This window comes from Syngnathus scovelli, chromosome 4 (genome assembly GCF_024217435.2).
Source record: "Syngnathus scovelli strain Florida chromosome 4, RoL_Ssco_1.2, whole genome shotgun sequence".
NCBI lineage: Eukaryota > Metazoa > Chordata > Actinopteri > Syngnathiformes > Syngnathidae > Syngnathus > Syngnathus scovelli.
This window is the reverse complement of record NC_090850.1, coordinates 20122184-20146604: the sequence shown is the minus strand read 5'-3', so window position 1 is coordinate 20146604 and position 24421 is coordinate 20122184. Positions and strand designations below refer to the sequence as shown.

The window sequence follows — 24421 nt, the reverse complement described above, 5'->3', positions numbered from 1 at the left end:
GGTTGCGACGTGTCTCGTGCCGCCGACACGATGATGTATCTCTACTGGCCTTCTCACCCTCCACCCCTTCCCCATTTTCTCTGGCCGAAACGCACAGACACGGTGACAACAAACAGGAAGCGAGCTCCGCGATTTGCCCATTGATTTTCCCCGCCGGGCATTTTGGAAATAGCCCATGACCTTTCGGCCAAACGGTGGAGGAAGAAGAGGCGCTAGACCGACCGGCTCTCGCTTTCTGGCTCTCGCACGCTGCCGGTGACACGTTTAAATACCAACGCAATTAAATGCGTGTTTTGATGTAAAATATACGAGTTATTATTTTCAAATTATTGTCAAATTATTTTGCCGACCAAACTACGGCTAGCAGTTTGAGAACGGTCGCTAAACGATACCATTGCATTGTCCTTACATCATGGTCACACGGTGCGCTAATCACTCTTATGACAGCTTGACGCTGAAGCGTCGTGGTGTTCTAACGTCTCGGTTCATCATTGTCACAACACGGCAACATTTCAGAGGAGCGCGGGGCGGCGCCTCGCTCGCTCAAAGCGCCTTTGCTGAATTTTTCATGTTCCCGCCTCGTATCAAAGAGGCCTGGAGCACTTGGATGGAAGGAAGGGGTGGATGGAAATATTACCGCAATCTTGGATTCTGATGGGGGCCGCTTTATTAGGTACACCTGCACAGCTTCGGAATTGAATCTCATTAAAAGGTGTCAAATTGTGACATTGTTCACAATTGAAAAGTGGCTGCTTTTATATATATGTATATATATATAAAAAGATAAATACTAAACACCTTTCTGATCTCGTCCCATGCTAACGAGCCAATCGTCGTACTTCTGGGTCAATGCCGAGAACGGCTTTAGTTACCATGCCGACCAAATGCCGTGAAGAAAGAACGTCATGACAAGGCGAGTGGCTATAGCCCAGAGTGTCTGAAGAGAAAAGTGAGTCCAAATTAAGTGGAAAATCAAGGTACATTTCCACTCAGCACTCCATCACCAAAGCGCCAGATTAGTGTCGCTGATCCGTCCGTGCATGTGGTGCTACCCCCACCTCACGTACAAAACTTCAAAAGTCCGTCGTCGGCTATAATAATTATGATTTTAAAAAATGTAAACACGAGAGAAACACGAGCAAAAGTATACATGACTAAAATCATATTTGTAAAAATTTTCCGGTGGTGTTTTGTAGTACAATACGCGTGTGTAGGGGGGGTGGGGGCTTGGCGGAATGTCCGAGCCCTCGTTATCCTGATGAAATTTGCGCAGATGTGTGAGCTGCCGACAGACTCGGGCGGTGACACAAACAGCCAGCTCTGTTGCCTTGAGCTGGGCAGGTGATGGAAACGGGGAGAGGCACGAGCGCTGAGAAACGATGGCCATTAAGCGACAAAAAAAAAAGACAGGAGGGGAGGGGCGGAGGTTATATATGCGTACAGTTCCGAATAATAGCAGCGTGTTCGAAAACAGTGAGTAAAGCTCCAAATCCCCATAATAGCTTTATTTTGCAAATTGTATTCATGAAGGAAAGTATATCAAATGTATTATACAGGGGGGGAAAAGCAATATAAGCACCGTTTCGAAGAAAATATAAACTAAAAAAATGTCCAAACAACCTTCTTTGCCAATCACTCACCAAACTAATATTTAGTTGTGTGAGCACTGTTGTTGCATTTTCCTCACCGATGACAAAATCGCAAAATATGTTTCAGTTTATACGGTAAACGTTTGAAGTTATTAGCATTTTTCAGGCGCTGCGATAAAAATTGGAGCTTGTCGTAAAAAGTATTACTAAATATTACTTCAATGATGCACGAGAAGCAACGTCTTAAGAGGATTTCTCCGTTTATACAGTGGTTACGAAAAATGCCGCACGGACGCAAAAGCACATATTTTCGGTTTCTGTCAAAGAAAAAACAGATTTGATAGACGTTCCTTTATTCGCTCAGTTCAGATAACTACGGGCAAGCCAAACCTTTACCCATTCTTAGACAATATCAACTTTTAAGAAACTAAATCTCCAAGCATGTTTCAATTATATATATTTGAGTGCAGCAAAAAAAAAAAAAAAAAAATGCAACACTGATATATTTTCAAAAAAGGAGCTTGCTATAATGTCTAATGTCAGTGTATGTGTGTGTGGCGCTAATCTGGCCACATCCACATGACGAGCGCACTGCCACTTAACAGGGAGAAGATCCACTTTGATCACACGGATCCCCCCTCGGGGGTCCGAACCTGTCGCGCTGCCTATTACACCGGCTCATTTGCATATACGGGGCTTATGGTTAAGGGCTGAGATCTGTGCGCGAACACTCCTAACCGGCACGGGAGGGAAAAAAAAGGCAACCGGGTGAGAAGACGACGAGTGTCGCCGTTCGCCGGCGGACACGGGGCTGGTTGCTTTTGAAGGTCACGAGTTCAACGCCAAGGAAAAATCCCCCGAATGAAAGCGTTTGGCCCTGCGACAATGGCGGGTGCCCTTGAGAAAGACACTTAGAGCTGCTGCTAAAATGAAATGCAATAGTGGCCGGCAGTCACGCTCAATGGTGGACAGGCTCAGAACTATACAACGCTGGAAAAAAATAAAATAAAATAAATCTTACTAGGTAGTTTGACATATTTGGACATACTATATTGTAAATAGAAAAATTAGACAAATTTTGTTACCCGTTAATTGTTTATGACATAAGGACAGAGGTATGTGACTATGTAAAAAAATAAAATAAATTCATAAAATAATTTAAAAAATAAGAATAATAAATAAAATAAAAAATAAGAATAAATCTATATGTAAAAAACTTCTTCGAGAATAAAAAAAGCTCATATTATTGTAATATATTACATTAGTAGCGTCATGGATTTTTCAGGGATGAGAATGACTCTGGGAAATAGCTGGGTGTCCCGATCCAAAACGGAATGGAATAAATAAATTCACAAGTGAAGGGGACTTGGGGGGGGGGGGGGGGGGGGGGGTCAAGTGTCTATTGATTGATCGTCATTGATTACAGCAATTTGACACCAAGATCATTGATAATCAATGACAATCCAAACGGTGTGAAAGGTGATTAGACTAGCAAAAATGGTTCTGATCATAACGTCATAAAAGTGCAACTTGGAAAAGTCCACACACAGAACTTTACTATATTTAAAAAAAAAAAAATGTGCTGCTTAAGTTTGCTATCGCAAACAACAACAGGTGAGCGCTGCTTTTTTTTTTTTCCCCTTCTGCCCACATTGAGTGAAAGAAGTTAGCGTGTGGCAAACGAGGACAAAAACAAACCCGGGCTGTGACAGAACTCTTTCGTAAACACCAAGAAGAAGAAGAAGAGAGGTCTACTTTGTGAGCTCCGCTGGGAATGTGTCCTATACGAGACGAGACGCAGCAGCTTCCGTTTCAGATTAAAGCGCCTTAGCGTGGCGCTTTAGCCTATTACACGCAAGAGACAATGCGTCGTTGCGCTCCTTTGTAGCCGTAAAAGTTAATGCGGGGAGTAAATCGCTGCGTCTGAAACGCTTATGCGGAGGGTAAACTTGTTTCTTCTTTTTTTTTTGGGAGGCCTTTTTTATGCTCGCACAAGGCTCCTGCCATGAACAAAAAAAGTTTAGGAAAAGTGGTAAGATCAAGTATGTCAAAAGTTTTGCAAACAAGGGAAGGAGTAATGACAACACGGGAAACAATTATGAATATTTCCAGAAAAGCTACAAAGATAAAGTCGGATTTTTGGGGAGAATAGGAAGGAATAAAGGAATCAAGATGGATTTTTTTTGTTTTTTTAAATACAGGAACAATATTGTTGTTATCATTGCTGCAACATCTACATCTACTAAAATTATGATGTTATAAAATTATATTATTTTATCATTAAATTAAGAAGTATTGCTAAAAAAAGGAAACTTTAAACTGAAAAATTTGGGTTATAAAAATGAACTTACTTTCACTTACAGAGTAATTTTACTACTGGCATAGTTTTACGTAAATGTTGCTGGTTTTTTTTTTTAATTAGTGTATGTTGAAATTTTATTTTATGACTTTTTTATTGGTTGGGTGTTCAAATCCAGGTTTTGGCCTCCCAGTGTGGAATTTGTACGGTCTCCTTGTAGCTGATGAACTATATTTCTTTAATCCCCCTGAGTTTGAATTGGGTGACCCCATTTGACGGCCTTTCTACTAACATGATGAGTTAAAAGCTGATAAATATGATGGTCTGTTTGGGGTGGGGGGTGTGGGGGGGGTGTCAAAGGGGCGTGTATCATTTCTCCAACTTCTCCTTGTCTTAAATCTGACGTTAAACGGAATTACATATGTGGCAAGCGTATGAAAAATTCATACACACGAGTCTGGCAAATGTCAAGGGTAATGATCTTACCTCCTTGGCTTTCTGTTTCAGTCGAGCTTGCTCTGGGTCCTCTTGCCTGGAGCGGCTCTGCGGAGTCAAAAGTGGGTGATGAGGTTTGGAGGAAGGGGGGGGGGGGGGGGGGTATAGGTTAACAGCTGGTTTTAAGATATCTTCCCTTCCACTCGTAACGATAACGCATTTGCTCGCAATCTGTTGCTGCCGCGGCGAGAACAGTGCGAAAAATGAAGCACGAAATTTGCTTCGTGAGCTTGCCGTATTTTTTGGACTCCTCTAGATGAAATTACACCGACTTGCCATTTCTTAAATCGGCAGTGCGCGCAGCTTAACTTCAAGAAACCCCCTTTTTTAGTCTCCGGCATCCCGATTCATCTGTTGCTGCTACAGCAAAAAAAATAAAAGTGTGCAAAAATGGGAACAGGATACGGAGGTGTCAAGGACATCGTGTTTGAATTGAGCAGAAGTGCAACGGAGCCCAACCCCGAGGGGGCTGTGGCCTTTAAACCCGCTCCAAATCCAGCCCTAAATAAGCCGCTGGAGGGGGACGCTAATCAAAAGAGGTTATTAAAAATTCTGCATGAGCCAGCACACACTCACACACAAAAAAGGGGCAAAGGATGTTGGTGAGTATCAGTGACAGTGTCCCTGTGAGCCAGTGTGGCGATCCGTGAGTGTGTGTGCGTGCGTGTGTGTCCCTGGCGTAACCACACTTCTATTTTTAATAAGCGGCCGAGAAGTGGGTGAATATGCGCGTCCCTGGGAAATCCTTCAGCGCCGCGATAAAACGTGTGTACGGCTGACCACTGCAGGCCATGCCGCTACATTACAGCGTCACACCACGCGGCTATTTTCGTCAAGATGGCCGTCGTCTGCGTGGTTTAAAATGTTAAAAACATGCTCTATAGGGTTTATGTCAGGGGAATTAACTCGGCCATTCAAAAACCTTGCATTTTTTTTCTTATAATAACTTGGTGTTATTTGAATGCCATCAGCGCAGTCATTTGCGCTGAGCGATCAAGCTAATAGCTTCCAGTTTTAAAAGGACATTTGAAAGTAATGCTTCTCCCTTCCGAGGTCGTGTTTTGTTTTACAGCGAGCGGGGTTGCGTTCGAATCGGCGGAGCCAAGTGACAAAAGTTCGGCGTCCTATTATCATGCGGGGCAGGAGCGGCGGCGTAATAACGCAATTAAGACGACGAGGTGCGCGCCGATGACGATCCTTAGTGTGGGACATTGTCCCCATTCAAAATTAATTAAATGAACCCTGGCTAGCGCGCTTGCTCGCCCTTCTAATGTGCTGCCGCGGGGCATTTTCATTTGCCGAGGATTGTCTCCACTTTCTTTTCGGTCAGCGGTGCTCTTTTTAGTGTATTTTTATTTATTTATCTAATTATCTATCCATTTAATTATTTATTTATCTGTTTATTTATTAAGAGGCTACAGAGGAAAGTCAAAATATTAGAAACAGCTGCCAATACGGCACGACTCCTTGACTTAGTTTGATTCCAGTTTTATTGTAGAGCATATAACGCACAATTTTAAATATTTCTTATTTATATTGGCGGCCATATGCTTAATAAAGGCTAACCACTCCTCCTGGCGAGCATGTTTGGCTTCAAATTGAAATTCACTTTTTAGTCACCGTCAAGAATTAAGATGGAGGAATATTATTGCAAGTTGGGTGTGTGCGAGTGTGTACGTGTGTGTACGCGTGTGTGGTGGGGAGGAGCCAGGACACTGAAGCCCTGCGGCCAGGAGCCCGGGAGGACACAGGAAGGTCACTTCATCTACTGGTGTCAAGAGCAACATACACACACAAACACACACGTCCCACAGTACACGCTGTTTGGCACACCAGGACATCATAACAGCACACACACCAACACACACAGTAAGAAGTCGACTTTACCTTGGCGGCTTTCAAGAGAATTTCTCTTTCCTGCTCGTCCTTCCTCGCTTTTTCCATCCTCTCGAGTTGTTCGAAAAAGCGCAGTTGAGAGCGTACGTCGGCCGACTGCTCGTAGCATTCGTCGTCCTGAGGGGAAGGTAGAGATTTAAGAAAAATGTGAAGGCAGGCTTGGTCCCTATTATCCGCTAACATTGAGGGATTACTGTATAGATATTTAAAAAAAGATTATTACATTATTCATCTTGTAATAATGAACTTCCTGTGATGTCAAGTAATAGTTTCAAGACTTGTTTCAAAGGTTTGATGACAGAACTGCAAGTCTTTTTAGATCATTTTATATTTACTTGTTCACATTGTGGCGAAACTGGAACCAAGATCGGGTTTTGATCCTGATTTTAACCTGAGAGCAAGGAAAAGAAGATGTAAACTGGAGGACAGTAAAGTAGCTAGGGCAGAATTTCTTGCCCCCTTGTTTTGAAGAGGCCTAAATCTGGATTCAATCTGGTTCCAGGTGTTTACATGACAGAAAAACAATCAGCTTATATTTGAGTGAATTTCAATTTGTTCCAAGTCTATAATTTCAATTCTTGGAGACACATTTTAAATAAAAAAAAAATGTGGCAATGTCAGCATGTGGCACTAAAGACTCGTTACAAAAATGTTTTTTAGTGAGGGGGGTTAAAGGTTTCGAGGTTTGTACTTTTCTGGTTTACTTGCAAAGACACACCCGCCCTAAGGGTTGTAATTCTTATCGATTTCAGTCCAGTGTGGAAAAAAAAAAATGTTCCAGTTCCCCTTCATTCGTCAGTGTGCTGACACAGTGGGGGGCTCTGGGTCATACGGCGGGCCGTGCACTGGACAGCAACCAAACGCGATGTAATCTGACCAATCGAATAAGTGCAAACAAACACGCATTCCTGCTAGATTGCTCGGTAACAACGGCACGGTTCGAACGTGCAATCAGTCCGAGGAGAATCGTAAATACTAGCAGCTGTGAAAGGTGGAAAGTCGTTTTAATATCATGACAAATCTTGCTGTCTCAAATCAAAACATTTAGTCACACTAACGTGAGGCAAGCGAGTTTTTAATTTGTCAAATATGTCTGAGTAGATATACTTTTCTATTGTTGGTCCTCACCTGTGGAAAAGTTTCCAAAAAATAAAAGAAAATATCCCAAAAATAAATATAATAATAATAATAATAATAATAATAATAATAATAATAATAATAATTAAATATATATATATATATATATATATATATATATATATATATATATATATATATATATATATATATATATAAATTATATATAAAATAAATATAATATAAAAATATATATAATATACTATATATAATATAACAATATATAATAGCTATATAAAATAAAAATAAATAAAATATACAATATACTATATATATATAATATAACAATATATAATAAATATATAAAATAAAAATAAATACAATAAAAATAAATAAAATATATAATATACTATATATATATATATAATATAACAATATATAATAAATATATAAAATAAAAATAAATAAAATAAAAATAATGAGAATAAAGTGAAACCAATTTTGAAATTGGCAACAAAAAGACATTTAAGGACACATAAAGCCAATATTTTGGTTAAAATTTGCTGTTTGAGTATTGAAGCGGGGAATCGAGCTCAAAATCGTCTCCTTTATCAATGTGTAATTCGGGACTGTGGAATTTACAAAGCGCAAACGTTCCCCGTTCATTTGCCGTGCGTTTGTTGAAGAGACACTTCCCAAGTTGCTTGCTTTAAAAAGCTCTGTTTACAGACTAAGCCCTTTCTCTTTGCATATCGCTTGGGAAAACCCTCCCCAAAAAAAAAGGTGCGCGTAAAGACAAAGAAAACAACTTTTTTTTTTGCTGGTTATCAAAAGTTAATAAGATAATTGCCTATGTTGGCACGAGGTGCGAGTATGCGCTCCCGCTTCCGTCAAGCAGAGCGAATGCGGGCGTGCACATCAGAGGCTTCCCGTGGCACTCGCGCTTCCCCATTTTTGCGCTCTCGCTCTCATCCAGCCTTTGTTGCAGCGCTGAGCCTGCACTCTCCTGCCACCGCCGACGAAGTGAGCCCAGTTCCTCTTTAAGGCCCTCTTCATCTTCCCACCCCCTTTAATTCTTTTCTCCCTTTTTCGCTGATGTCAACAGAGTGGCTTCACAGAGCGTCAGTTGTCGCTCTCACACCTCGTTTGCCAAACCACAAAAAAAAAAATGGAAGAAATGAAAGTGCAAAACAGGACGGGGAGGAGGCAGCTTCCTCCTCGGTGTCAGGAAAAACACCTTTTCAAAGTTCTCCCAAATGCTTTGGCTTTAATGTTGGCCAATTAGATGTGCTTCTATTCTTACAAGTCGCCGCTAATATGGAAAAGCACACTGGTGTTCTTTTCTAGCTTAACTTTTTTTTTTTTTACCCCACATTCCACTTTATCAACTTAACTCTTGTACAGGAAACTCGTATTTATGTATTGTGGGGGATACATTTGTCCACATGGTGTAGATCGTGGGTGTCAAAGTCTAGGCCCGGGGGCCAGATCCGGCCCGACGGATCATTTTCGGTCAACTTCAATGACCCCTGCTAAAATCTGTACCAAAATATTTCAACAAACGTCTATCCTCGACATCGGATTTCAAATCTACCATTATTTTGCGTTAGATCTGATAATATGAAAAATAAGTTATAAGATATACAAGGATGATGTCATACCTTGCAGGAGTCCAGTCTGTGCTGAGCGATGGCCGAAACCTTTTCGACGACAGTGCGGAGTCGCGACTGTGCGGCGTGTGAGATGAACGTCACGACCTCCATGGGCACGTCCATGACGCCAAACTTCTTGGCTGTGAAATGAAACCGGCGCAAAGTAATTAATCTCCAACGAAATGAAATAGCCGCTTTTCCCGGATGCCGCCACGTCTCAATCCGCTCAATGGGTTTTACACAATTAAAAGTTGGTGACCTTTCTTCACACTTTGCTAGAGTTTAGTTTGGAGGGAATTGTTTGGAAATCCCTTTTCACGCAGAGATCCAACAACAGTTTAGATACTGCCCTTTTACACGAATCTCAGATTTTTTTTTTTTATTACGGTGGTACACAGAATATACGTATAAACACAATTCAAACGTGCAGTTAACTTCTAGAATTCAATTTAATTTCACAAAATCCCGACGCGAGGGCGTTAGAAGCTCCTTCAAAGCACAGTAAACCACACTGACCATCTCTTTGAGACGACGGATCATTTCGCTTCCTCGGAGCCAAAAACTCATAACAAAAAAGACTTGCTATCCGTTTCCAACTTCTTTTTAAATGACTCCATTAGCATAATTCTCCTCTCTGGCAGCCTTTTAAGTAAACCACAGCAATTATTTAAATCAGCCCGACAATACATATAGCACCGGCTCGCTCCAGCTTTGAAATGGTTCTTTCCTCATTACCGTGGCGGCACACACACACACACTCGCGCACACACACTTAAATGTAGCAATGTCACCAGGTCAGGGGAAAAACACTAATGGGCTTCCCTTGCTTTCTGAAAACATCTTTTCAAGGGATGAATTAATATTTCAAGGAACCTGTACGATAAATAATAGTCAATAATATAAACTGTGCATGATAATACTCCAGCTAAGCATCCTGGTAGTCAACTGCTCTTTTTCTGGCTAAAGCTGAGGCCAAAAAAGGTTAAAGGCAATTCAAAGTAAAACCAAGACGCCACAATCTCAGATTGAACGGAGTTGGCAGGCCCGGGGTGCCTCCCTCGAACTGCTGTCAGCTGGGAGCGTGGCTCGGCCAATCAACTGACACAACAAAGCTGCGCGGGTGCCACTAGCCCAGCAGGGGGCGGCCTCGCCTCCTGCCCCACCGTATCACGCTGTGCCGCCCCCGGAGGGAAAGTGTATATTTTTAAAAAGAAAACCCTGCGCCCCAAAGGTGACGGGATAACAATCGTGCCGGGAGTCCACTTAGCCCGCGGACCCGAAGATACTTTAATGGAGATGAAACAAGATGAGGTCTCAAGGCTCCCCGCCGCGTAAAATGACGTGTTGTTTTATTTTAATTATGTCCAGTCATGATGTTGATGTTTTTGAGTTATCCCGTTTTGTTTTTTTTATCCCCACACTGCGGGCTTCAAGAACTAACATTCTTTTGTTGCTCCTGTTTACAGGAAGTGTAAAAAGGCCCGTTTAACACCGCACTTGATTTTCTTGGTGCTTGCTGCGGGACAGCACACAAAGATGGACGCCATGATTTTTGTCCTTGTGTCCTCTTACCACAAAATGCATCAATGGCGCACTGAGTGCGGTTTTACATATAAACGCCTCATTGATACGACCACTGAAGGTGACATGGAGAACTTTTCGTGACATGACCACGTAATGAAGACAATATTGGCTTCTATCAATTTCACCATGAGGGACTTAAAAAAAAAAAAAAAAAATACCCCTGCCGAGTGTGATTCTTCTCAACTGGACCGCTTTGGTCCACAGGACAAATCTGATGGGCCGCCTTTAAAAAGACAAAGCCATCAAGTATTCATGCGTGTACGCCCGCGGTCCAGTGAATTCCGACAGACAGCCACTGAAGAATTCATTAAAAGGAGGTGAAGGAATTGTTAAGTGTATGGCATTTTTAACCCAGGGCAAACAAGAACAGAGGGCTACGGCCTCAAACAACTGCGGCGAGAATATCAAAAATCGTCCTGAGTGACGCCACTTTAAATACAGATACAAAATGTTCCCTATAAACCGCTCGAGCCATTTCATCATTCTCCGCTTTTTTCGGCAACAAAAGTTGGAAAATGCCGTTCGACGCTGAAGTTGCGGCGCGCTTGCCTGTTTCCAGAATGCGTCGGTGGAGCAGCCCCGGGTGGAGGAAGGCTTCATCCTTGCACGAGCGAATCTGCGTGCCGACCAGCTCCGAGTTGGTGGCGAGTATGCGGGCGCTCTCCTCGTTCAAATTGACGCCCGCCATGGAGGCCACGTCGTTGATGTCGTCATCGTCCCTGGGAAGAAAAAAAAAGTTGGGATGATCGACCACGCCCAAGTTCTCTCTGTTGCAATCTGTGAGAACATCCTGTTTGAAGTCTCACAATGCCAAACGACTTTTGATTGGCGATTAGGTGCCGTCTCGGTCTCATGATTCCAAAATGTGAAAATCAATTGCTTGCCTCACGAAATAAATTGTGAATTTTACCGTTCAGCCTCTTTGGTTGAAAACAAAAAGTACTAAAAGGCTGCATAGTTGGACACAAGCGTTAAAAAGTTTTGAGAAGGTCAAATGAAGTTCACCTGTAAGGTGAATTTTAGGTTCATCTTGCCAAGAAATGAAAAAAAAAAAAAATTCTGAACTTTTGGTGAGCAGTGTGTTTTTGTAAACCAAGAACAATTTAGGATTTGATTAAGATTTTAGGAAACGATGAGAATTTAGTTTACAACAGGGAAAAAAAACAAGAACCACATAACCCCGACACCACGACTACTCGGCACATCTCGACGGTCCGCCATTTTCCAAAGCGATATGAAAGTTGACACAGCGACGGGAGGTTGACAAAGACCATTAGAGCGCACCTCCACCTTCTCGTGCTTCTCTTCCGAGCGCTCTAATTACGAGAGAGAGCGTGCAAAACAACGACGGCGAATGTGGATGCACGGGGAGGAGCGGACCCGCTGATTTTGATGCCGCCTCTGGCGGTGCACCTACCCATCGCCACGTCCTGGCGGATAACGTGACCTGTCCTAAAACCAAGCGCGCCCTCGGGGGGGCTGCAATCAAAGATAAAACACAAACGTCGGCGAAACCTTTAAGCAAAAACGGAGTCAAAGCTTTTTGGTTTTATTTCAATTTACAAAAGCTACTAAAAAATGTTTAAGACCACCTCATAAGACAAAAATATAATTCAAAAAGTGTTTGAGATCATTTACAGTATTTCTTTGGTGTTTTAGCTTGGTCTTAAATTAAGTGTCAGGCCGCTCTTAGTCTTAGAGCTCTTTTTGGGTTTTTTTTTTTTTTCTCCCGCGACCCCCGTGGGGACAAGCGATACAGATAATGGATGGATGTTTTTTTTTTTTCCTGCCTACCACAATGACACAGGCCGTCTGCTTTCAAAATAAAACGCGACTCAATTACATTCAGAACATAAAGTCCTTCCAAGTCAGGAGGGGGAATGGGGGGGGGGGGCACATTCAAATACGCTCACGCTGCAGGCCACCATAAAGGTAAAAAGCACCGAGCAGTTGAGGCATTAAAAAAGGAGCAATCAACCCCCCATTCCTTGTTAAAAGGGGGTGCACCGCTGCCCTATCATCATCACCTATGGCTTGCCCTGGCTTTGAAACACAAGCTTGATATAGAAACGCCGCTTATGCATGCATGTGGCTGCCGGCTGTATGCCCCCCCACCACCACCACCACCTCCATCCCCACCCCCGGAGCCAAGGCAATCCAATAACTCGAGAGGCTCCAGAGGACCGCTAATTACATCTCGGCTTTATTAGCGCCCAGCTGTAGTCGAGGAATATTTTGCATTTCATATCTCGTTGCCTCCTTTTAATGTCAGACCTGTCTCGGGCGTTTGATTTGGAGCCTTGGCAATTGCCAAACACTCTGAGAAATTAAAGCAACACCTCAAAGAGAGTTCATTATACCACACAGGACCAACTCAGGTACTGGTATATAGAAAAAAAAAAGAAAAGGGAAAAAAAAAAAAAATGAAGAAAAACATAATCTATAGAGTTAGACTGGATTGGCGGGTCACAATGGGACAATTTTATTCTATTATATCAAAATGATGGAAGAATTGAATTTATTCATATAAAGTAAAATGTAATGTTGGGATTTTATTATGACAAATTTTCATTTCCAAATAGTTGTGAAATTAAAAGTATTTAGGAATAAAATATCATTTGTTTGATTAAGACAATCCTATCTGTATGATGTCGCCTTTGTCGGGTTTGCGTGTTTGTGACAAACCTGCCCCCGTGGCGCCGGTCTGTGTCGAGACACGTTGCTGGCCTCGAGCGAAACGAAAGGACAGCAAACACCAAAAAAAAAAAAAAGTGTACAAGACAACACGAGCAAACGCAACACTCGGAAACGCTTCAAAATTGCCCGCGGCCCAGCAAAACTAGACGAGAAAAATACATAAATAAATAAAAATAACCCCTTGAGATGCGTGATCTCTTTTCCGAGGGGGGCCCAGATATGTAATACTGGTGTTGCCTTACATCATATGTGCGGATAAACAAAGAACAGAAAATGGTGAATTAAATCATTAAAATGCTTCATAATTTTTTTCCCCATTTTTATTTCTAGATCAATACAGTTATAGGAATATACCAATATAAAATGACATTATTTCTCAAGTTTCTCTAAAGTGCTTTAAGGGGGTTAGTTTTTTTTTTTTTTTTTTTTTTAAAAGCCACTTGCTGTCAAATGACATCACAGGCTCAGCTAACTGACCAATCACAGCTCACCTGAGAGACAACTAAAATATGCCGGACAGCGACCCTCGAGTACCGAAGCTGGACATTTGGTTTATTTGTTTAGAGTTGACAAATCCAGTAACCAAAACCAGGGCTTCTAAAGTTGTAAAAAGTGTGGCATCGATTTAAATCGAGGCATTTTTTTGGTTCAGGTGTGGCATTTTTAAGGCCGATTTGTATTTGTTTGTGTAATTTTCAAGGCTAATTAAGAGGGAGGAGATGTATGACGGCAACCTACGAATGGAAGTATGCAATGTGTGTTTGTGTGTTGGCCCATGGTGATCACGACGGGGGGGGGGTGTGGATGGGTGGGGGCAACATGGTTGTCATGTAACAAGCGCCGCCTGACAGCTTAATTACCCACGCAAGCTAAAGATTTATCGGTTTATCAATCAGGGCTCCGGGGCACTGCCTTTGCCCTGGGGGACACAGGAGGCGGGGGCATTAGCGCAAACCCATTGGCCCATGTGACCCAGACATGCCTCAGCCCGGTCCTGGTCATGCCGGGGCACAGTCCCGAAGCTCCTACGCAAATGCAACAACACATTCTTTGCCTCTCATGATGTTTACACGCAACAGCGACACACAAAGCCAGCATGTGGACAGTCATGAGCCTTTTATCCAGCGAGACTATGGCCCGGCTTATAAGTTTTTTTTTTTTATGCTGCTACCAAAAATTCCACCCATCTGGATGCAATTATGTTATTCTGAAATGATGTGTGTGTGTGCGCATAACCAGGTGGCGCAAACACTCCCACGCAGTTTTTGCTCTGAGTGTTGCCTCCAGTCTTGCTTCATAAGGCAATTTAGGGAAATGCTGCCCCCATGTGGAGACTATGCGGAATAACAGAGGTAGGATAGTTGAGGAAGGGGGGGATGAGTGGTACCTGAAAGAACCTCCTCCGGGGTCATTGAGCTTGTTTTTTTGATTGCCGGAGATCTGGACAGCCAAGCCCACCGGACTCCTCCCTGCTTGGAAGGTGCCCACCTTCCCCATCGTGCCTATTCAGAGAAGATGAGAAAACATTTTTTTATTTTATCTAGTTCTCGAAATTACAACCACATATGCTTAAAAATAATAAAGTGTTGCTCTTTGTTTCATGACAATAAATACAGTATATTTTTGCTATTCTTCAAGCGTACTTTTTAGTTTAAAATTAGTCGCACTCTTCCAAGTTGGTGCAGTGTTGTATTTTATGACCACACAACACTTGAACGGGTTCTCTTCGCACTTTCAAACTGTGTGCTACCTCCGAGACACTTTTTTTTTTTCTTCTCTTCCCTCCTCCTCCTCCCCAGCGATGCACAAGGACTGCCAGAGTGAATTCAAACTTGATCTTAACAGGCATGTTCTTCGCCGTAGGGCAAAGAAAAAGTATTTTTAGAACGAACCCCGCATTCCAATTTGCGGGCATAAAACGACCTACAGATCCTTTCACTGCGGGCCATCTTGTATGAGGTAGATCAAATTTGTATGCACCCCCTGATTACAAAGACGCACACACAAAAATAGGTAAACGTGCGTTTGTTGTGTACACCTGAGAGGACTCCGCTATGGGGTGATGTTCGTGGGCTTCCATGAATCAGTGTGAGTAAGCTATGGCGGAGGAGGGAGGAAGAAAAAAAAAAAAAGGAAAGCACCTGTTCTCTCGCTTGCTCTTTCGCCCGTTCCACATTCCGCAAGCCCACCGAGAGGACGCTTCACTAATGGTTAAATGGCCCGTTTAGCCTCCCTCGCCACCGTGGCGTCGGGTCAACTTTGAGTCACAACACGGCGGCTGAGCAAGAATGCAAAATCGGGGCTTCGGGGGCGTTAAAAACACCGAGGTGACAAGTTTGATAAGTGAAGCGGGTGTTTCACCTTGAGCTCTCATGGACTGCGTGATCATCACGGGCATCCGGACTTGTCCGCCCATGGCGCCTGTGGTCTTCAGACCCTGGGAGGAGACAAGTGAAGTGTTACGTTTAGTTTGCTTGAGATGATGAAGAAAAAAAAAAAACAGAGGTACAGTTACAAAGTGGAATACAGTCGAACCTCTGACGTTGCAAAAATCCTAATTTGAGCAAAATTGTCGAGAATACTCCAAAAAATTATTCTGGGTATAACTTTATTTCTATTTATTCAAAGTAAGCTTTCATAACCTAACTGTATGTAAATTAGAACATGCCATAGATGCACTCACCTAAAAAAATAACTATTTAAAAACAATCAAATGAAAATCAGTACGATTTAAAGTGTGGCCTCTTGTGCCACGTAACATTTCATTTAGTTCATTGTGCGGCATTCGTAACTCGCTAATTAAATGACAGACTCACAAAATGAGACTGAATGACTAAGTAATGATGTAATTAATTAGCAAAATGTTGCCATTTAACTCATTACTTAGATGGTTGACTTGGTTAAGTTAATCAGTGGTCGGCTGGTTGGTCGTTTGTTACATCTTGGAAAGTCTGGATTTAGGGCGGGTGTGCAGATTGAGGATTTGTGTAGTGGTGTGCATCTCTACATAAAATAATGGCAAGATAACAAGAGATCAAGATGGTGGTAAAAAAAAAAAAATATATATATATATATTGAAGGAGGAAGGCAGGCGGGCATTTTTGCAATGGCGGGTTGTTCGGAGACACTTCCTTCCCGTGTAGTGCCACGGGTCAGGCCTGGGGCTCAGCCATCCATTCCTTAGCACTTTGCTTCTCACTGCAAAAAATTTTTCTGCCTTGTTTTCCATTCTCTGACATGTGCTATATTACTGTTTAAGGGGTGAAAGGAGACGGGGGGGAAAAATATATAATAAATAAATAAAACGAGACGACAAAAGCGAAGGCCATTTTTCCCAGAGATGCACCGTGGGCAAGGAATTCATTCAGCGCAGAAAGCAAAGCACCTCGGGTCAGCCGGCGACACACTTACAAGGTACAAAGTTTAGCAGTAAAGCAACTTTACTTTCTCACGCGTTTTAAATCATATATACCCGTATTCTTCTGTACTTAGTGCACCTACAGCATGTTCAATATTTGATTTACTTCCAAATAATTGAGAAAAACATTACCTGTGCAATTATTGGAAGATTTAATTATTAACAAGAAAAAAATATATTGAAAAAAAAAAGGCCTTGGCAGGGATTCTAGTGTGTCAACCCATTTCTATCCTATTTAAACATTTTATTAAACCAAAAATGAAGTTAGGTTAAATCTCTCTCGTGTACTGAACTGACTCCAAGCCAAGTGCCTGAGAAATGGATCCCCACATTACTGTGTGAAGAGAAAGAATTTTTTGGGCCTAATTCAACCAACCACTGAAGTGCCGCAGGCGGTCATTTGCTGTTTTGTGTGATAGCTTATGTTGTGTATTGGTGTTATCGGGTGGATGTGTGTGTGTGAGCGAGAGAGTGAGAGTGAAAGAGAGAGAGACCAGAGGCATGTTCTGGACATGGACTGCGGCCCGCCACATTGCTTTAAAATTGACCCGGGGCTGACCTAGTTACCTTACTTCACCTACCGCCGCTTAATGGAGGGAGGGAGAAAGATGAGCGAGTGATTCCGGAGAAGATACAGCCCAAGTGTGTGTGTGCGATGGTAAAATTGGAGACGGATTGCCCGGACCGGACCAGTGTGACCTCACTTGGCACCCCAACATACTCATGTTCCGATCCATGTCAATACAGCTGTGTGTTGAATGAGGTGGACATTCAATATTCATACCGTGGTAGCTGCATGGCCCATGGTCCCATGGGGTAGGGCACCAGCCCCCGTAATGGGCCCGACGCTGTTCGGAGGTCGTACGTGGACGGCCGGCCCGCTTGCGATGGGCGTCGTTGCTGGTTTGATGCCCTGCTGCGGCGGCTGGGTCAGCGACTGCTGACTGTTGAGCAAAGACAGCCGCAGGGCTGGGAGGCTCTTCTGTAGACGGGTGGGACAAGAACAAAATAGATTTCAAAACGACAACAAATCTATCAATCTTAGTGTTGTGTTTTCATACGCTGTTGTGTTACGCTGTTTGTTATTAGTTGTGTTGCATTGCTATGTTATCTTTTTTAGCGCGCACACACACAAAGTATTTTCCGGCCAAATTTCGGATGCCAGCAACTTAACATTGCATGACAACATGTGTTTGTAGTTGGATCGGGCGCTCGGCTGCCTTGATGTGACGCTCATCATGCTTGGCTGGAGAAACCTGCCGGCGACTGGCAGGCACGGCTGCCGGGCCGACTGTCACACACAGTCAGAAATCAGGCCAGGGGGCGGCTGTGTTCCTGAGTGTGTGTGTGTGTGTGTGTCAGGCTTAGCCATTTGTAGCCTTAGCGTAAAGGGAATGCTACTTCAGGGGGCTTCAGATGAAGAAAAAGAGGAACCAGGTAGTCTTTGAAGGTAGGTGCCGACTGAGTTTGAATGTAATTGGTAAATCTGAATAAATCCACGTTCCCATTTTGTAAGAGGGTTTGCAACCACATTATATGAAAGACTGTTTGATATCTATATTTTATATATATATATATTTTATAAAAAAATGCTGTCCACCATCACGTGGTGGAGAGTTAGTCCGAAATGCCGGTCCCACCTTAAGAAAGGGCACCAGGTAAGGCTGTGGCGACGACTTGAGCTCCGTCTGCAGCCGGCTAGTGAACTCCTCCGGTTCAATCTTGGCGTCCTAATTTTTTTAACACCGCAACAAAACAATGAATCACATGTCAAAAGTGATTTAAACATGGAAGATCTTAATCACACCACTCATATTGTCCCCTTCAAGCTATTAGGTATTGATAATAAAAAAAAAAAAATGCAGGAATTAGAGGTTTGATGGCGCCATCTAGAGCTTAGAAGTGCTCAGTGCGTAAAGCTCAATGACAGAGAGCCTTGTGATAAAAAGTTTTCAGGTTGCAATAACTTCTCACCAGCAGGTCTTGCACCAGAGCTTTGACGTTCTTGGAGGTTTCCGGTGACGGGGAATTGTGCGACGCCAGCTTGATGAGCGTGGCGAGGAAGTTTTTACACTTCTTCACGTTCTCCTGCATCTCCTGTCGAGACAATGCAATTTGAATTTTTGAATTGTACAAATATGAAATCATGCAATGCTGTTGACGTTTTTTTTCACTTTTTTGTAACGTTATGCTACGTGTTATACTATTCTGCTATCTTTTGCCACGTTATAATGAGGTTACGTAACAAAATGTTATCCAATGCCATGTCGACGTATGTTAGCGTTTGCAGTTACGTTGCAATGCTTGCGCTACATCCGTGCTGTGATGATTCGGCTCCATGTTTTTCTGCCACACATCTGTTTGTCGTCCGCATGAGGCTGGGTGTGTGTGTGTCTGGGTGTGTGTGTGCTTAAACATATCCTTGGGTTGGTGTTCCTCGTGTGAATGTACAAACGCAAACGCGCGTGGGCACGTGTGAGACCCTTTGTGTGCGGCCAGCTGCGAGAGGGGGTTGGGGGGGGGGGGCTTGTGACACAGCCAGCCTGCTGGCAGCTGTGACAGCACTCACACCGGAGAGATAGAAAAAGAAAAAGGGAAAGAGAGAGCACTGCAGAAGTGGGCTTAAAGGAAAAAAGGTGATGAAAGGTGGAATACATTACACTTCATTTAAGAGAAAATGTTTTCCAGCAGATCTTGAAAAATCCCATCCTGCCTTCATTTATAAAATTAAATGTCATTTTTATGTGATGATTCTGCAGTGGGAGAACCTGGGACACGACAGGAGCTCCAGGGGCCACGGCGATGCCCGTCGTCTGCGGGGGTTGCGAGGCGGTCTGGGCCGGCTGCGCCTGGGGTGCGGAAACCGCGGGGGTCTGCTGCGGAGCCGTCACCGCCACGGCCGGCGCCACGGGGCCCTTCTGCAAAGAGATGAGAGAGAGGAGATAAATAGGACGTGACGCCTGGCTGCCGGCAAGGCCACGGAGAAGAGGAGGCGGACGCCGCGGCGTTCCTGTCACATCTGGCGCGGCGACTTCTTGGACATCACTTAACACGGTGCTTCTCAAAACTGCGATCCACGAGCCGCAGCTTGGAGGTCCAAAAATCAATTGCATGCATTTATTGCTCTGTATCATTACATTTTTTTTTAATTGCATTCACAAATTCAGATTTTTGTGAACCTATCGGACAATTTCAAAGTAGAAACGTAAAGACAGTTCTCTCACTGGACGTAGTGCGGGACAGGAGGTAACGAAGGAAGGAGTAGAGGAAGAGGAAGAAGAAGAAGAGGAGGTGGTCTGGAGGGCAGGGCTGGAAGGAGCAGGAGAGGGTGCCACCTTGGCTGGGGTCAGAGCACATTGTCTGGTGGTCTGAGAGCTTGCCGGAGACTGTCGGAAGCAGAAGGAGGGACAAGGGAAGAAAGAAGAAAGAGGAGAAACATCAAGATGTCCGTCGTGGACAGTAACCAATTATACTCAACCCCATTTGCAAACTCACTTGTGGTATTCGATAGACTACAGCCACTTGTTGCTAAGCAACCAATTAGTGTACTTTTCCTCGTTAATCCTATACTCAACACGACAGTTTGTGGCATCTATCGGAGGCGTACTTGGATCTACTTCATGTGCACACAAGTAGGCACGGTGAAGAAGTAGCATGGTGAGGGAGGAGGGAGTTTTTTTTTTTTTTTCCCCATCCGCTAAAAGTTTAACGGGATTCAAAAGAGCCCGGGGAAAGTTTGCACGAGTGGGGTTGATGATGATGTGGTGGGGGGGGCCACAGGGTGCATCCCACCGCCAGCGGCGCCACCCTGTCGCCGCGTCTCGCTGCTTCTACCTCGGTGTTGAGCCTTTTAAAATAATCAAGCAGCAGGCTGATGAATGATTGAGGAGGTTATGGATGGAGGGAAGGAAGGAAGGAAGATTGCGACGCCTTCCTCTTCTCCCCTCGGGCGTCGCGGGAAGACTGACAGGCCTGACAGCTCAGGGAATAAACACCATACCCTTTTTATTTTCCAACAACCTCGACCCTGCTCGTGCTTTTCCTGGCGAGGGGAGCACAAGGCGGCCCCGCTAATTTGTCACCACGCTTGCATTGTGCAAAGAGAACAAGGGGATGAATACAATAATAATTTATTATTTATGGCAATTTAATTACTAGGCACCTATAGTATTATTTAGATTTTTTTTCCTCCTGCATTTCTGTATAAAATCAATTTAATAACTGGAAATTTCAATTACAGAGTTTACAAATAGTAATATAATGTAGCATAATATATTGTTCCTCTCATTGATATCAAAATAATCTATTTAACAATTTGTTTATTTGGGCTTGGTATCATGTTGCCGAATAAGTCACGCAACAACAAAATTTGAAGAAAAAAAAAAAACGTTTTATTGACGTAGTCACTGGGGTATGACTTTGGGATTATATTACAATCATACACTAAATTAAAAAATATTTTTTTGTCATTTGGTGGTCTAAATGCCATAAGGTGCATCATCATTATTATTATAAGAAACATGTGGAGTACAGTAGTTCAGTTGTGAGTGCCAAACGAGGTAAAGACGGTAAAATGCTGCCCTCTAGTGTCGGTTGCATGTGCTCGCAGCGATTAAATGTATAATAGCAAATATTTTAAATGTATTTATTTTTTGTCGTTGTCTGCATGAGCTGAAAGTAGAATAATTTGAAATGAGTTTCAGACAAATCCTCCCTCTCTCACCTCATTTAATACCTCAATTTTGGATTAATTTGCCAAAGTACTTCATCCGTCGCCATAAATTTGTTTTTACATTAATGAATGGGTGACATACAAATGGCCCTAACGAGAAATTTAGAAACTTGGCGTCAAAAATCACTGCTTGCAAAATTAACCTCAACATTAATCCTTACACTTGATGTTTGTCTTGCTTACAAGTGGGGCTGAGTGAGGTTAATTTTGCTATACTTAATACGTGTGAGTTCATTTAAATACACAAGAGTATTTAAGCATTTTTTCCAATATTAACTTGTCTCCACAGGTGATAAGTAAAGCTGCATCAATAATTCAGCGGTTAACCCCAGAAGGTCCCCCGTGATATTAATCCTCTTTTTAATCACAGCCTATTCTACACATAAAATAATATTAATTTGCTATAATTATATCACAATTAGAGGGCGGAAAAGTGCCGTGCCCAGAGTAATGAAAAGGCACGTATGTTAAGAACGCTAAAATGTTACCTTTCGATTATGACTCATTATTTTGACTTGTTGTATTCCCTTTGAGAACACTTTAGAAAATGAAAAATACACTTTACCTGCGGAGTGCTGACTCTGAAGGATGCCCCCGTAGTGGGAGTGGCGGGCCGCGGAGTGATGTTATTCTGGGCCTGGACCTGACCCTGAGCTTGCGCCTGAGCCTGCGCCTGTGCCTGAGCCAATGCCTGCTGAGGAACCAACACCAGCTGGCCCAGCTCGGTCCGCACGAGCACCATGCCTGAGGAAGCATGGGGACATTAATTAGAGAAAATTGTCGGGGGGCGCAAAGACAAGCTGGAGGGGCAGTGGGGGGGCAGCAGTCAGTATGCACTCGCAACCATACCAGATCTCATTTTTAAACTGAGGAAATGCAAACATCTTTTTATTTAACGAGTAGCTTTTTATTTATTTATAGGCTTTTTGGCTGATTTCATACAAACTAAGACCAAAAAGATATTTTCTCCAATTTTCATTATTTTTATTTACTCTGTTGTGAACCGTGGACCTTCCATTATTGCTCATCCCAGGTTGAACTTGCATGGCAAGTAAAGTACAAACCTGATAATCTTCAACCTTTCATATTGCTTGCCTGTTTCAAGCTAAATGTTCAAGCACCTGGATGCTGAGAGCCTTACCAGACGGGATGGTGAACCCAGGTGGCAGCTGGATGGTGGTCTGCTGCTGGGGCGGTCTGACAATGAGCTGTGGCGCAACGATCCTCTGAGGTGCGGCCAGACCGGGGCGGGTGGGTGTCTGCGTGGTTGGCGAGGCTGCGGCTGGGGCAGCTGGGGCGACTGGAGCGACAGGGATGGCTGGGACAGCGGGGGCGACAGTGATGGCAGGGGTTGTGGGGGCGGCGCTGGTGGGTCGGACCGTGCTGATCGTGGTGGTCACTGATGTGGTCTGACCGCCGACGCTGGTTGTCGTCACTGAGACGGCTGCTATGGTGGTGGTGGTGGTGGCCGTAGTAGCGCTTGTGGTTAAAGGTTGAGTTACTGCGGTAGTGCTGGCGGTCGGTGTTGTTGTCACGGCAACGGAGGAAACAGTGTTTATAACAGAGCTCGTAGTGACACTTGTGGACTGACATTCGTTGGGAGTCCCTGCAGGTTCTGTGGCGCTTTTAGTGTGGTTCTCCTGTGCAGGTGGCGAGGAGGTTAAGGAGGAGGCAGATGGGGGCGAAGTGACAGGGGGCGTCTGAGCACCTTGCTGAGACAACGCCGACGCACTGGTGCCGTTCTGGGCTATGCTGGCTACTATGTGACTGGGGAGTCTCTGCAAAGCGATGGTGGGGGTGCCTCGATCCAGGGCAATGGCCGACTGACTCGCAGATAGGCTGGCGTTGGCGAGTGTGAAAGTCGGCGTATTGCTAGCTGAGGTGCTCGCCGGCGGGAGGTCGGTAGGGCTGCCGCAGGCATCGTCGCCCCCCGCCGTGGGGCTGCTGCCGCTGCTGTTGCCTCGGTTGGTCACGGCGGCACCGTTCAAACTCTTAATCCGAGCCGAGAAGGTCCGTCGCGGGGTGGCAAAGCGTCGTTTTGAAGCGTCCGCGATAGGCTCATCGGAGTCCGGGGAAGCCTTCGTGGGGTGGTCGGAGGTGGTAGCGGTGCTGATGCTGCTGGCCGGCGGGGAAGTTGACACGCCAGACGCGGGTAGTGTTGTGATGGATGCTCCATGTGATTGAGAGCTGCTGTTACTGGCGGATGCAGCGGCAGCGGCGGCGGCGGCAGGGGTCTCACCGGACGGAAGCGGGGTGTCCTGGGAAGGAGATGTGACAGTTTTTTCCGTGGAGTTTAAATCCTGGCGCATGTCGGGTTTATTACGGCGCCCTTGTTGTTGTTGATCTACTGTTGTGGAGCCCAGCGGAGCTGGTAGCGTTTTCCCCAAGTGATGGTTAGCGGGGGCAACTGAGCCAGCGCCTCGGCTCTCGTCGCTTTTAGCCGTCGCGTTGCTCTGGCCGGTCAGCTGAGACTCCAGTGAGCCTACTAAGTCACTCACAGCCTTCTCATCTACCTCGGAAAATAGCATATCTTCCAGGGGATCGGAGGCGCCCGCCATCTCTGATCTCCGATTGCTGTCTTTTTCTTTTTACTGTGCGCATGCGTGTTACTAGGCATTGTGGGAATGAGTCTGACGTCATTAGATTTTTTTTGGTATGAAGGCAAAATGGTCGTATTTCTGATTCTTTTCCATTCTTCATTTATTTATACAGCCGAAAGATGTACATAGGAGTATACATAATGTTCATACGAGTGAATGATTTCTTTTAATATTCGTAAATATACATATAGTACCAGTGTTTTATTTCTGTATTTGCGAGCAGACAATATGGGGGCAGGACGAAGGGATCTCGTAGAATGTCGCGATAAATGGAAACAGCTTGAATCTTGCCTTCTTATTTCTTCTTATTTTGTCTTTACACTATTCATTCGGTTCAACCAAAGTTCTCATTAATGTGTGGAAATTAATTACGTTGCAAAGA

The 24421-nt window shown here is 44.0% G+C and overlaps 1 protein-coding gene across 2 annotated transcripts in view; it reads right to left on the bottom strand.

Moving 5' to 3' along the window:
• LOC125967580 (transcription initiation factor TFIID subunit 4) overlaps positions 1–24044 on the bottom strand; it is a 45316-nt gene extending 21272 nt beyond the window's left edge. The window contains exons 1-13 of one of the 2 annotated variants that reach the window (XM_049718769.2): positions 22581–24044; positions 22005–22183; positions 19932–20093; positions 19476–19625; positions 18682–18804; positions 18348–18437; positions 17492–17689; positions 15651–15726; positions 14677–14791; positions 11142–11311; positions 9018–9148; positions 6271–6396; positions 4375–4431 (exon numbers count right to left, since the gene is read on the bottom strand). In XM_049718769.2, coding sequence (XP_049574726.1) covers positions 4375–4431; positions 6271–6396; positions 9018–9148; positions 11142–11311; positions 14677–14791; positions 15651–15726; positions 17492–17689; positions 18348–18437; positions 18682–18804; positions 19476–19625; positions 19932–20093; positions 22005–22183; positions 22581–23997 — 2994 coding nt within the window. In that variant the 5' untranslated portion in view covers positions 23998–24044. The remainder of the gene's footprint in view (positions 1–4374; positions 4432–6270; positions 6397–9017; positions 9149–11141; positions 11312–14676; positions 14792–15650; positions 15727–17491; positions 17690–18347; positions 18438–18681; positions 18805–19475; positions 19626–19931; positions 20094–22004; positions 22184–22580) is intronic. The other variant, XM_049718770.2, reaches the window with a different exon arrangement.
• Positions 24045–24421: the final 377 nt, after the last annotated feature.